At 36.3% G+C, this 15,412-nt stretch overlaps 2 protein-coding genes across 2 annotated transcripts; one reads left to right on the top strand and one right to left on the bottom strand.

Annotated features, from left to right (window-relative positions):
* Positions 1-244: 244 nt before the first annotated feature.
* Positions 245-2,030, bottom strand: LOC120339023 (radial spoke head protein 4 homolog A-like). The gene has a single exon (XM_039407065.2). It carries the CDS (start codon positions 1,972-1,974, stop codon positions 385-387), a length of 1,590 nt encoding a protein of 529 aa, XP_039262999.2. The 5' UTR covers positions 1,975-2,030; the 3' UTR covers positions 245-384.
* A 1,562-nt stretch (positions 2,031-3,592) lies between these two features.
* Positions 3,593-6,760, top strand: LOC120339717 (tumor suppressor candidate 2-like). The gene is made up of 3 exons (XM_039407906.2): positions 3,593-3,940; positions 4,817-4,931; positions 5,491-6,760. Exons 1-3 carry the CDS (start codon positions 3,795-3,797, stop codon positions 5,557-5,559), a joined length of 330 nt encoding a protein of 109 aa, XP_039263840.1. The 5' UTR covers positions 3,593-3,794; the 3' UTR covers positions 5,560-6,760.
* The last annotated feature ends 8,652 nt before the right edge of the window (positions 6,761-15,412 follow it).

Raw genomic sequence — 15,412 nt, forward strand, 5'->3', positions numbered from 1 at the left:
CAGAGCCTTGCTTGGAGAGAAGATTTAAAAATGCATTCACAGAAAATACCAAACTTTAATTCTGATGTCATTACAGTTTTTTTCTTTTCTAAATATCCATCTTGAGTCTGGAATAAACGCTCCGAAGCTTTTCTATACATAGTTTGGTGATAACGAGACATGTCATCAAATTCAGTTATTCAAATGAATACCACACAGTTTGGCGTCGGTATGCTGCAACCACAGTAATATAAATCATAACAAATAATTTTATAAACATATATTTTTATTTACAAAGCATTAAAGACTTTTTTTTAAAAAAGTTGTTGAATAATAAAAATAAGGATGATATGTCCAATTGGATATGGGATAGCAGCTCAAAGCTATCTAAGATTCATTAAAAGTTTATTCGTCATCCTCATCCTCCTCTTCTTCCATCTCCTCCATATCTTCAGCTTGTTGCATTGCTTCCTCTTGTGCTGCTTTCAAAGCCGCTTCTTCTTCAACTGTAGGATCTTCGGCTTCAGTAATTTCAGCCCCGCTTGGGTATTCTTTTTGTACTTGTGGTGGTGGTGTGGGACTGTAATTGCTTGCACCATATTTATGTCCATATCCGATGTAGACATTTTCAAATCTTTTGCCATTCGAGAACGCGAATGCTCCAGGCCAGAGGTTTGATCGAAGTGTTGCAACTGCATGCTGAGGAACTAAATGTGAGGTTAGAGATGCAGACCATGGTGGAATGCCATCAAATTCCACGTCTTCAGAAAGTGGTGTTAGTAGAGGAGGACCAACTTCTGGTTCAGGTTCATCTGGCTCTTCCCTTTCCTCTTCTTCTTCCTCATCCTCGAATTCATCTTCATTCTTTTGGACTGGATTGAACCAAGTGCATCTTCCTTGAGGAAGAATATGTTGTACATGATGAACCCAGTTGGAAAGTGATGGGTCAACAAGATCACGAAGCGCAACACCTTCAAAGTCAGGGTTTTCTACAAAATCTGTGCGACCTTCGCCCTCCTCTTCTTCTTCCTCTTCATCATCAAATTGATAAAAACCTGCGGGGCTAACTTGAGTGCCAGCACTGATTCTTGCAACTTGAACTCTGAGATAATTGGCCTCATTGCCTGGAAAAGGTGGATAACTAACAACTGGGGCATCTAATTTTCCAGTAAAGAACTTCTTGATTTTTCTGCCAGTGCTGAGCTGCGCAGGAGTAGCTGGAGGAAGTTTTGTCCATGGTTTTCCTGGTTCATTACAAACAAAATAGACATATTTGTTGGTGCCTGTCCTGTTATCTTCTTTTGGAATAACAGGAGGGGGTTTGTAGTCAGGTTTTGGAACTTCATCTTCCTCACCGCCTTCTCCTTCCTCATCTTCATCGTCTTTTTCTTCTTCTTTCTCTTCATCATCCTGTTTTTCTTCCTCCTCTTCTTCTTCTTCCTCCCCTTCTCGATATTGAACTTCAGCAACAAAGTAGTTTGCATCTGAGCCAAGAATCTTTCCCCAAAATCTGACAGTTTGGAGTGGGTATGTGTCAACAAGTTGTTTCAATGCAAGATATACTCTATACATTTCTTCTGAGCCGAGCCCGATTCCAGCTTGTTCGAAGTTGTATGCAAGTTCCATAAGATTTGGGAGTGGGGTTTCAACCTCTTCTTCAGCTTCCATTTGGTCATCAGCATCACCGCTTCTTTCAAAAAGAGGTTTTTGAATCTCTGCGAGCGCAAACTCAGTACTAGGTTCAAATTCATCACGAACAGCGTCCACATTTGAAACAAATTTTTCACGCTTCACACGCCTTGATACATCTTCAAATATGTCGGCAACATTTTCCGGCCTTTCATCTAATACTTTTGTTAATACTCGAGATAAATGATCGTATAGGTTTGTGTTGGACTTTGTGCTTGTTTTTAGTAAATAAGCTTTGGCATTCTGTATTTGAAGCTCTCTTTGGTTGTTAGGAACATCTGGTTCACCAGTTGCTGTTTCAGCCATATTTAATTTTAGTTACAGCAACCTATTGCTAAAAATATTCAAAGATTATAGTACTGTAGTATGCACATTCTTTTATGTCAAATTTATTCAATTCCATATTTCTTAAATAATTTTTTAAACAATCTTTCTTATATAATTTTAAAAGTTAAATATTATGCCAATTTCACACTTTTAAAGTATTTTGATGGACCATCTCACTTAAAAGGTTGCTTGTTACACTTTCAGAGACTAGATAATAACTTGGTAACAAGACATAAATCACATTTATTATAGCTAGCAATAGTGCTAAAAGGTGGGTTAAAATTGTGCTAAAAAAACCTGATTATCGAGTTCTATTCTTTGTAGTCTGATAATAACTGATTGAAAAAAAAAACAGACACGTAGGTCTAATGAAGTTATACTTTGATCACATACCCCATACAGCCATAAGATGTGATATATAACATTATAGTATTATTTACAAAATATATTCTTGTAACAAAGTCTAAGCAAATCTATACATATTTAAACGAAATAGGATTAACTAACTATATAAGTGTTGAATCAAAAGAAATTCTTTGTATCCCGGCTAAAAGATCGATTCTCAAGACTGCCTGAGACTGCAAACTGTTGAACTCTAGCCAAGTTACGTCTTATCAACCGGAATTCCGCTAATTTTGTATTATTGTAACTCATGTAGTATTATTTTCTATTACATCCGGCACGGAAGAATTTACAAACGTACCCAATATAAGACTTTTCTACTGTGATAAATGGTAACACGAGCAAAGCATTGTAAACGCACAGAAACGAACGTTGACTGGATTGTCATGTATTGTTGCTTAGCAACGGGTCTTTAGCGCCCCATGTGCAAATCAAACCATGCATGGCGAGTCGATTCAAAAATATCATGCTTCTTTAATGTTATCTATAAATAAATACTGATACTATAATTGAAATTACCAAATGCATTTTGTCAAAACTAAATTGTTAATTATCTATTGATGCTGTCTGAAAGTTGCGCGTTGTTACAACACGACATTCTCGTACTGAGCCATATGCCAAGGAGGACCTTTTCTTTTCACGTTTTCTACAACCAATAAATTTTCCAAAAAAAATAAATCATGTTGTGTTTTAAAACGTAATAATTCAGCTCATATTTCCATAACCTATATTCCAATTGTTTATGTTATTGCCAAACACGCCTCGTAATGTGAGTCTGCAGAAAGAGAGACAAAGAAAATATTACTGTTGATGGGTTTTATCTGAAAAATTCAATAAGGTTCGTATTCAGAATTATTTAACAATCGAGCTCAAACTATAAACATTTATTGATTTATTATAACTATTTTGTTACTCTCCAGACCCCATAGCATTATCATCTGTGGTTACCAACGACTAACATACGTGGTTACACACTATTTAGATGGTGGTGTTTATATATACAGTAAATATATACTGTATTTTATTTTTGTTTAGATTATAGCTCATGTACATATAGCTTTCTAGACTTGGTATAATTGGGTCGTATTATCCTAGTTTTTTTCAATATTTGTTATTATATTATTATTTATTTACGTTTATACTAGTCTGTACTGGGGGAGCTGAGAGGAACAAATTCATTCATTTTTGGGTCACGTGACAAGGATGAAATGAAAATTGATCAACATTACGTCATGACTACTGTTTTCCGATCAGCTGAACTTGAGTTGCTGGTATCTGTGTACGCAAAGCCGTTTCTGCGTTTTGTTATTGAAGTGTTGGTAGTTCGTTAAGGGAGATTGCCTTGGTTTTGCAAGTTTGATATAGGTCGCGCGTTTGGGCATTGACTGATAACAAAAATGGGTGCCACTGCAACGAAGATGGCACAAAAAAGTTATAGTTATATAACTGGATCAGATTCTGACTCAGGATCATCGAAGGGCACATTATCCAAACACCAAGGAATAGCTGTGAAGGCCACGGCGTTTGTCTTAACAAGATCAAGGTATTTCTAAACCTAAAAACAGGAATGGCAACAGTTACTAAACTAACAAATCAAAAACAAATTATTTCATTTATCAGTTATACAGATACATAAATAAGGGTTCTTCATAGCTTCAAACCGCATTGCAAGAACTTCATCCCGCCCGAAATTTTGGGATGCGAAGCCCAAATTATTTCTTAATATGACACTTTTACACTTAATTCACCCTTTCAGCCTTTCGTTAAACAGTAGGGCACACTATACAGATCGAGCCACATTGTCTCGTTTCAGAGAAACCCAATTTACCGATGATCAGACACCCTTCCTTTGGGAGACCTCTGGACATTGTTGTCTCTCAATATCGGTAAAAATGCTTTATAATGAAGTTGCGCAAAATACTACAAAAAAGCGCAATCTAATAACGTCATCATTAAATTCCTTGAAAAAAAATTATCTGATTTACAGAAGGAAAAAAAATTTTCATTTCAATTCAAGAGTGTTTAGCAAAAAATGGCAATTTTGGTCACATGGCGGCCACGATTATTTCAGATTATTGTTAAGACAAGCATGGCGTGATATGATGCATATGACGTGGTGCCAGACGCCCCTCGTTTGTGAGACACATGGAGTGTTTGTTTTATTGTACCAAATAGAGGGAAATTCTTGGAATTTGGATAGTGTGCCGTACTGTAGAAAGGATTGATAATAAGCCGAAAAACGCAGATTTATCAGTGATTCGCTCACAAACAGCAAAATATTGCTGAAAAAGGCATACAAGTTTAAAAATATTGAATTCGCCATCATATTGTTATAAATGAAATTGTAATACTACCGGTATTATGTATTGATCAGTTTCTTCCTATTATCATATTTCTAATCAATTCAAATTTTTTATAGCTCAAAGTATTTTGATGAAGATGGTCAACTTGCTAATGAATTCTACTGTGAAGTTCGTTCGAAATCTGGAAAGAAGAGAAAACTAAAAAAAATTAAAACAGGTCTCACTCCGCAGGTAAGTTTGTCTTAATTTTATTGGTTCTTTTATCTTATCATTTCAGCTCCTATTTTAATATGAATCTGTTATGCATAGTGGGAAATATGAATATATATTTGATAATTCCTGCATGGCGCACATAGTATGCTTCTTCTCCTACTAATCTCCATTTTACCTGGCTTCAAATGCCTGTAGAAGGTATGTTTACAGGCAAGTAGAAGTGGTATTTTTGTTGCTGGATATTGTTTATACCCAATCAGACTTTGTGCACTAGAACTGTTCGGACCATTTTCTATCGCATAATTTTGGGGATGTGCCAACATAACCTCATATTTTTATCATTAACCTTTTATTCCCATTAACATAATATTTGAGAGATAATAGATGGCACTTGTTTTCCGAACCCAGTTATCTATCATTATATCGGTAGTGCTTGGCATGTGTAGGAAATGGAAAATCAGATTGATCCCAGACACACATGCACTGCGACTTTTATGACAGTAGTCAAAGCAAAGAGCTTGTAATCTGTACACTGTATCCAGCTCAAGTTCTGAAATTTTATTTTTAACATTTTTAGGGTGAAGTACCTTTGAAAATTGCCAGACTTCACTTTGATTATCCTGTTGTATTGTATGAAGCCAGATAGCATTCTGGACTGTACAACTCGCTTAAAACATCACAGCAGTGCAGGAAAAATGTTTGATCTTTTTTCAAAGTGTTGATTGCGTCTGATTTGTCTATCTGATGTGTTGTCTCTGGAACGACATGAAGAAACTATACGTGACAGTCAATTGGTCATTAATTCTGAAAAGGACTATTCATTGGTGATGGAGATTATGATATATCTATATCTAACAATTATAATACATCAAGTATATGACTGAATAACACTGTGAAAAATCAATATATAGTATGAACTATTCCGGCAACATTTATGATGGTGTTCATTCTTCACATCTGCAAGCACAGCGTCATTTACCATTATTACTGCTCAGCATGCAGTTTTTCAATTTTAACAACTTTGGTGTATGCAAGCCCTATTTAATTATCGGCTGGAAATGTTTTGTCAAATCAATGCTTCTTGAATTTCTATTGGAAATTTTGACTTTAATTATCAGCCAACCCTTTAAACTCCCAACTTCGAGGTAAGTGAAATTACAATTCTGATTCCAACATCAATGATATCTTGCCAGAGTCTGAAGCCCTAGTTATGAATATTTTCTTTTTTGTGAATGAACATGACCATGTGGTGTGACCATGCTGGCCTCCTAAAATGGGAAAACAACCTGAGCAACATGGCTCAATGCAAAATCCCAAGCTTCCAATTTCAAGTGAAATGCTTACTAATAGAAGTGTTGCAAGTAATCATCGTTTATATTTGTGATATAGATATCAGTAAATAGCAGTTAACATGAAACCTAACAATTGAACACTGTTCGTAGCACCGAACTGGTTCTCTCAAAGTGAAACTTTACTTGAAGATATCTCATTGATAGAGAAGGGTTCCTCTCACTGGAAACAAGCCCAAACCCTTAGAAATGCCCTAAAACATGTTTGGTGAGCACCGGTTTTCAATTGTTGGTATGTTTTTATTGTCACATAATATTGTTTGAAATAATATAAATGAAATTACTTGTTAAATTAGTAAAATAGTGACAATGTCGTTGTGCTCATATCTTGTCTGTTTATTGATATCCTTGCAAAGTTTGACTTAATGCAGTGATAGATATTTTCGCACTGCCAAAAGACATTTGCTTTTAATTAATATTTTCTTGTTAAGCAATATTTAATAAACTTAATTTTTTTTTAATTAATATTAAATTACTGATTTTGTTGACAGTGTAAAATGTTGTGTAGATATATTATGGTGGATTTGACTCCTAATTTGAGCAGTCAAAAAGTAAGACTGAATTAATCTTGCAGTATCAACAAAAAAAACAAGACCTAGTTGTTAAACTACCTGATTCCACAGTTTTTTCAAATGGTAAATGATAATATTCTTGATGATGTATGTCCGTTTTAGTTATAAATTGGGTCTTGCTGATGCTGCCATGGACCATATTATTATCTTGCGTGGTGCGTATTGGCTGTGGGGAAATTGTGTATCAAATTCAAGACCTATCGCTATCAAATTCCAAATCTATAATCAGCTGCATCTCTTAAAAAGATGAGTACATTTTAAAAAGACTATAAAGTTGCTATGGAAATCATGCAATTTTTTTTCAAAATTGCCATGTATACTCCTTTTCCGCTTGAGTAGTACTGAAAATATAAGTACGGGAACACCTAAATTTCCAAGTTGATCCATCGCGAGAGGCTGTCAATAACAGCACTCCATCTGAATCAAATAACTGGCTAACTAATTCACACCCGACATGGACTGGTAACCGGACGAGAGGCCGTGATTCGGCCGTCTTATCGACCTTCTTCTCCCCCGGGATAAATATGTACCGGTAAATCACATCCACTGCTATGGGATCCCATGCACAGGGAACGGAGAAAATCAACCGACTTACGCCAACGATTCCTGAATGGTACTGTGTCACATGCCGAGTTAATTTGGATTACGTCACGCTGTATATATATATCTTTTTCCTAAAATATCCTTATCTGCTCGCTTTTAGAACTTGGCCAAAATGATCAGATATCGACGAAAAATAAAACTTGAGAAATAGGTAAGGAGGAGTCGCCTCATGATTGTTTATGATCACAAAAAAGCTCAAGGAACGCACTGATTGAATATATCATATAACTTTTCCATGTCGCGATTTGATGTTATTGCGATCGTGAAGTTGTCGCCCAACTGGCAACCGTTCAGTATATCGCGTCACCGTCGGCCTATCCATTTGAGGGTAGTGGCGTTATTGTTAACCCTCCGCCTAGCTTGTTTACTGTCTAGTAACTAGTTCATTATCAAGTTATCACCAATCATTTTGGTTTTGCTATAAACTATAGGCAAACATGTAAAGATAAAAGGTCAGCTCTTCGTCCCCCATGTCTGCCTAGTTTTACTAGAAAAAATTACTCATGTTCGCTAAACTCGATTTGGCAGATAAATAAACTGCAGGTCTGCTGCTCGCAAAATTGCAGCGAGAACTTCTTTCTCCTTTGTTACGTAACATCAGGGGCATTATGTAATAGAAAGTTAATTAACGATATAGAAAGGAAAAATGAATATATATATTAATTCATATACAGAGCATTTGCAATATGTAAAACATTCATTCATATTTTAGTTATGTTTAACACAATTCTATTAGTTTTCGCGATGTATTTGACGACTTTAGTGCGTCGAGGCGCACCCTTTCGGAACCGCCGAATTACACTATTTTCACCCTTTCATTTTTGGTGTTCCGCGAGGCGAGATAAAAAGCGTAAGTGTTCCGTGGCCAAATAAGTTTGGGAAACGCTGCTCTAGAGTCTAGATCACGCGAAGTGCCTAATCAAATAACTACAACAATACAGTAACAGACTCAGACTTGTCAGGATGACCCTAAAAATGGAACCCATAAATTAATAATTACTTCTACAAAAATAATTTGATTTGGTTTGGGCTTGAAATTCTGTTTCTGTATGCCTATACCCAAAAGTTTCAAAAATGTAGGATGATTTATACAAAAGTTATTTTCTCTCTAGGATATGTACCAAAATACCTTCTTGGCATTAGAGCCAGACTTGCGTCCGTTGCGCAAAATTGTCACTCAAAATTACACTCAGTAAAGTGCACATCATTGTTATTCATCTCCGAAGACGGCATTTGGTTGGACATATTACAGAGTGAACGAACTTTTGTGCAAAACGTCTTCGATGCCAAATTAGCACCTATCAGGTTTATCTTTGATTAGCATCGAAGAGAAATTCCCGACGAAAAAGGCTGTCGTTCAGACATTTGTTGACAGCAATGTAAAAATAGGTGACTTGCTTTTTGGTAATAAATGAGATCGATCTTATACATGTGAATTTGTTGCTCGGATTGACGATTCATTTGATGAAACTACTTGACCTTTAATTTATTTATCCTCATGCATAACAACATTTATAATTTGTTTGTTCCCCCCAATTATTTTTGAAGTTAGATATAAGAGGCGTCATTATCAGAAACTCGCCCCAGGCAGCAGAAAAGTTTGGCATGCCCCTGTAAACACCGCACCCAGTAGCGAAATGCTTAATCAGTCAAATATTGCGATTGGGCATGGCTAAATGATTCAAAGCACCTCGAATCACAAATCATTCTATTCGTTATTTCCTAATCAGCTTATTTTAAAACAAGCGCATAGCCTATTTGCTTCTTCGTGAATAAACGCGTTTCTGATTGTACGTCGTCGAAATATTGTATCGCTTGCCCCTGAAAAAAATTGTCGTCTTCTAATGGCCCGCTCTTATAAATTGTCCGCTTCCGTATTTCAAGCACATCTGCATCGTTCTTTCAGTTGACTATAGTATTTCCAGTTTTATTCAACGAAGGGATATCTCCAGTACTTCGCACTTCGGATGTATCGTCATTACCAATCTTATTTTTCAGTGCTATGTTTTCGAATTCAGGCGATTCTTTATTATCTATAATATTTTTCTATCATATTCCAGAAGGAAGTTTGTGAGGTGCATTCGTACAAATATCCAATTGTTTGCATTCTCAGATAAGACAGGTTGTAAGCCACCTTACGGTATTTACTCGGGTCGTTGTCAATGAACCCGATATTGATTGGGCGAGAAATACCTATATCGTTAATTCCTCGACTGTATATTGGATAATCAGTTGTCCCATGCCGTCCAGTTATTTTGAGCAGAACATATACCAAATTTGGAATTCGTGCGTATACTTCTGGACACATTATATCAGAGAAAAAAAGATCTTGTGACGGCTGCCTTCCGTTTTAGTCATTGAGGTGTTTATGCCGTAGTAGTATATATTTACGGTTTATGCATCTCAATGGATTGATTTTGCGAACTCTAGCCTGGCGGCCAGGCGAGGTCGTGAAGACAGTGGTACCGGTAGTTAGTGAGCTTGAATATTTTAAGGCTGAGCAGAGTCCTAATTGATTTACAAACTTTGCGAAATATTACAACAACATTATGTTATCAGAATGCGAACAAAGTACGTACACATTTAACTAGAAATCTAAGTAGTTGGACGTAACAGACACGTGTGTGACATCACAATAAACAGTGGTAACGAAAATACTCGTGAAACACGAAACAGTCATTCTAGCGAGGCGGTATAAAATATGACGAGCCACGCCACGCCACGCTTTGAAAACACAATGTTGCAATTGCGCGAGAATGAGATTCCAGTGCGCAAATGGTCTGGTTGTAATGCGCAATGGCGCAGTTGCGCACCTTAAAGGGAACCTTGCCGGAAGTATATTGGGACAGATTGCATACCCGTACTATTTCGTTTTGGCCTTCGTATCCACATATATATATATTTGAGCTTCGCTTTGTCATCAGCCTAATTTAACCATCTTTTGAAGTGATCTTCGAAAACACCTGTTTCTCAAAGACCAATATTGCTGTCTCGTCTCACTCAAGATCTGTAAGCGCCAATATCGTTCTTCGTTCTTTGGACGTTGTAAAATTATTAGCAACCTTACAATCAGCGTCGAATTGCTATTTGACTTTCTTCAAATATTTTTCATTTATTCCATGCTTTTTATTGAGTCACAAAGCTAGCAGGTCTGGGGAAAATTTAAATTCTTCAATTTCTGTATTATTTTCTTTATTTATTTCAGAAGTGACTTTGTAACATGCATTCGTACAGGCATCCAATTTTTCGTTATTCGCATCTCCTCCATCTTTTGCAATCTCCGAATCGAAAGGTTGTAAAACCAATCACTCTACTTTAACTCGGGCCATCATCATTGTCCCCAACATTAATTAGACAAGAATTTCCTAAGTTGTTGATTTCCCGCTTGTATATTTAATAATCACAGCGTTCCGGTGCTTCCTTCTAGTGAGGTTATACTTAAGAAAAACGTATCAGTATCAATTGTACAATATGCCTATATTCATTTCCTCCTTTACGTACACATCTATTTGAAGCTTTTTTTTTTAGAAAACACATGTTTTTCACATGTTGGGTGGCGTACTCTGGTCCGACCCAATGTTGCCGTTTTATCCAACTCGATATCTGTGATCGCTACGTTGTCACATATGCTAGCGCTCTTCGATCTTCAAACAAGGACAATTTTTAATACTATCCATCCTCAGCAACTTTGACTTTCCTCATTTTTTCCTTTATTCAGAATTTCTATGCCTCCTCTATTACGTCATAATGCTAGCAGTTTAAATCTCTTTTAATATGCTCCAAGTCTAATCCAACCGATTTACAAACGATCTTCGGTGCCTCATTTTAAATTACAAATTTTGTGATATTGTGACGTCACCAAGCACTTTTACAACTTTCGAATATATAGATCATTTTTGAACACGACATGTAAATATAGATCGTTTTGTTATTATGTTCTGTGTTAGTCATGTTTTTTTTTAGGAAATTTTTTTTTCAATTTTTTCTATACCTACCGGACCAATTGCTTTGAAATGTCCATATATTTGAGCATCTCTCTCTTGTAATAAATAAATGTTTGTATGGGGCCAGCACATCATTTATATTAGAATATTATTTCGTACAGTTACAACCTTAGCTATCAATAGTGAATAGTACGTACCATATTTTTGATGCCAGACCATATTCATTTTATTAAAATGAGTTCTTAAACCTCTATATATGAAACTGAATAAAGGATGACTTTTAGTCTTTGTTACTCAAATATGACTGCTAGCAAATATACATCCAATCAAATGTTTAATATGGACTTTACAATGTATTTTAATCGTTAATACTGCCCAAAGCCCAACCACACTGTCCAAGAAAATGACTCACCAAAAACATTTTGTGGTATGAACCTTTGTGCAAGTTTTCCACTTTTGCCGATATTTCAGGCAACTTTACATAGGTGGTTTTGTTGATTACCGCAGCATATTCAATTTTATTCAACGAAAGATTATTTGAGTATTTCCTACATCGGAAGTGATCTAAAATAACATCCTCATTTTTGAGCATGGTGTATTTCATGCATCCAGACGGTTCTTCGTTATTGTTCTCTTCTCTTATACAAACATACATATCGAATAATTATTGTCCCATCCCGATTTAAGCAGAACAAATGTAACATTCGTGCTTTTTCAGGCCAAGTTGTACGAAAGAAAGAGATATCAATTGTATCATCTCCTATTCCTTAAAACGTCTCTTTGTCAGCCTAATTTAACCATCTTTTGAAAGTGATCCTCGAAAACACCTGTTTTTGAAGACCAATATTGCTGTCTCGTCCCACTCAAGATCTGTGAGCGTCAATATCGTCGCATGTGCAAGCGAGTTCTTCGATCTTCCGACAACGTAAAATTTTCAGCAACATTACAATCAGCGAGGCGAAATGCTATTTGACTTTCTTCAAATAATTATCATTTATTCGAAATTCAGTGCTTTTTATTACGTCACAATGCTATAGCAGACTGGGCAAAATTTAAATTCTTCATTTTCTGTATTATTTTTCTTACTTATTTTAGAAGTGTAGTTGTAACGTGCATTCTTATGGTATAGGTATCCAATTTTTCGTTATTTGCACATTCTCCATCTTTCGCAATTAAGGTTGTAGACCGGGGTCGAGAACCCATGGCTCGCGAGCCATATATGGCTCTTTTGGTGACGGCATATGGCTCCCAGGAAAATCTATTATTCTAAGATTAAGCTTACTATTGTTACTAGACTTCAAACTATTTTATGGCCAAATTTGGCAAAAAATTCCCAATACGTTTGACAACGCGGGCCCAGCGCATGCCTATGGTATTTAAGGGAATTACCAGACAGGCATTGTGACAAAACATGGGGATTCTGGAACATATATTGTGACATCACAAAGCGATAGAGTTTTAAAATACTACGGAGATGCCTAAACGAAAAAGGGTGATGAGTATCGTAGATTTCAACTTGGGCTGCATGTGAGCAACCGTTCAAGGCCCGCGGCGACAACATGCAGCATCAGAAGTCACATTAAATGTATATTGACATGGAATGTGTTGACTTTTGAGTAAACGTTTCAGGCCTGATTAAGTGAAGAAATGCTGTATGGTATCGCACGGTAATGCAATTGAAAATATGTATATTTTAGGGCTCTCTTGACCAAAAAGGTTCCCGACCCCTGGGGCCCTGTTGTAGACCAATCACTCTACTTTTACTCATCATCATTGTCTCCATCATTTGTTGTGACATGTTTTTCACACGTTGGATGTCGTACTTGGGCCCTACCCAATATTGTCGTTTTATCCCACTCGAGAATTGTGATCGCAACATTGTCACATATGCTAGCGCTCCTCAATCTTCAGACAAGGAAAATTTTTAATATATACTATTCATTCTCAGCAACCCCACAATGAGCGCATCAGATTGTTATTTGACTTTCTTCAATTTTTTTTTCTACATTCAAAATTTTCATGCTTACTTTATTACGTCATAGTGATAGCTGTTTTGAAGCATTTTTAATATGCTCTAATCCAGTGGTTCTCAACCTTTTTCAGTTCGCGGACCGGTAAAATTTCCGAACGAGTTTTGCGGACCGGCGGACCTTCAAAATTACCCAAAAATGTCATGAACACAAAACATAATTAAAAGAATGCAATTACTACAAAAGTACAATGAAATACGCAACAGGCTTTCCAACGAGGTTGCGCCTACTATCAAATTACGGAACGCGCGAACTGCAAAGTTCTCAATCAGGTACCGTACTATGTGCTATCACAGTGGTTCCCAAACTGTGGGTATTTTCTAGGGGCGCCTAATTTCTGTTAAACATGCGCACACAAGTGACTAGGGTGGGAAAGTAAAATTTGTGCAAGTCGGCGGGCAGTCCTATTAGCAAATGCAATTGAGTGACGGTGTTACAGCGCCAATAGTATTTTTCCTTTTTTTGTCGTATTACATCCGAATGGTAGTTGACCTTAGTCCTTATCTTTTCATTCGTAAGTAAATGCAGGCTGAACCGGTGGTTCCATCGCTGGTTCGCGGATCAGATTTTTTGCCAGGCTGCAAGAAATTATGTTGGTTGGTTTGTTATTATGTACCTGTGTAGCCGCTTGGGTATACATATTTAGGTGTTTGACAAGTAAGGCATTTATTGTCAGGTGTCTTGGCCGAGTATTGATCTTAGGTTTCGACCATTTGCGAAAGCGCCTTGTTAATTTCCGCACGTGTCTAAAATCTACGAGTAGGCTATATGTTTTGTCCACATCGCCTCCGCATAAAAGTGAACATTTTCGCATTGCAATATTATCGTATTTTAGACGTTTCATATCGTAACGCTAATAACCAAATTGCGTAAGTCATTTTTAGCAGTTTTGAGAAAAACGTAAAAAGCTTCCTAATGATATTGTTATGCCATTGAGAGTCAATAATTTGCCATGGTTCAATTTTTTGATCGTAGCCGGATTTAAGTTAATTTGTATGACGAAGTTAAGTGACGTCATAATGGCGCACTGTGACTTAGGCAGAAACGTGCCTATGACTTGGGGACATACGCAATTTTGCAACTTTACTATATGCACCAGTTCTGAAACTGAAAACATTTCAAAAACGAATGTAATTCTCAGTATCTACAATGTCTAATCCCCGAAATAGCTAATCAGTTTCAATTACATTATATTTTATGTTTAAAAATATATATTTCATCAATATAACACGTTCTGCACACCCATCGAAATAAGACTGAGATTAAATATAAAAATTAAAGACAGCAATGCACCCAATATAAAAGCCAACCAAGGGGAATTGGACTCGGACAGTGAATATCAAAAGTGCACGTCTTCCTATACTGTAGTATAAATTCAAATTGATACGCGCTAAGCTAGAATCCGAGATGCAAAAACTAGAAAATACTTAGCCGAGGTTATTGTGCTATTGTGACGTCACAATAGTCATGCGGTAACAATGATAATTCATTATGACGAAACAATTGCACAAATGTGCATGTCATACTAAATCTCGATTTTAATGGGTTTCGAAATTCTTAAAATAACAGACAGGTGCGCAGCATTACATAAATACCTATTTTATAAAAAAAACTCAAAACCGCCAAAAATGACTTACGCAATTCGGTTATTAGCGTGACGATATATATATAATTTTGGAGCGTTCTAAACTTCAAACAGTCAAACACAAAACAACAATAAATTCTAGCATATCGAAAGGCACTTACCAAGATGTGATCCCGTACTCGTTTTTTTCTATTTTACTTTCATGCTCTGTTTTACTTTCGAATTAATCATGGGGCAATCTGTATCATGTTAACATTTAACTGAAAGTAGTATCGCAGGCTTCCTTATAATCTACCACGTTTTATCATGTCAGTCTATGTTTCGCCAAAGAACCGTTGTAATTATAATCTAAGAGATTTTTACAATGTGGTTTTCCTACGATTTCATGTTTTATCAAATCTTTTAAGGGATTCCGC

This window comes from Styela clava, chromosome 9, assembly GCF_964204865.1.
Source record: "Styela clava chromosome 9, kaStyClav1.hap1.2, whole genome shotgun sequence".
Lineage (NCBI taxonomy): Eukaryota > Metazoa > Chordata > Ascidiacea > Stolidobranchia > Styelidae > Styela > Styela clava.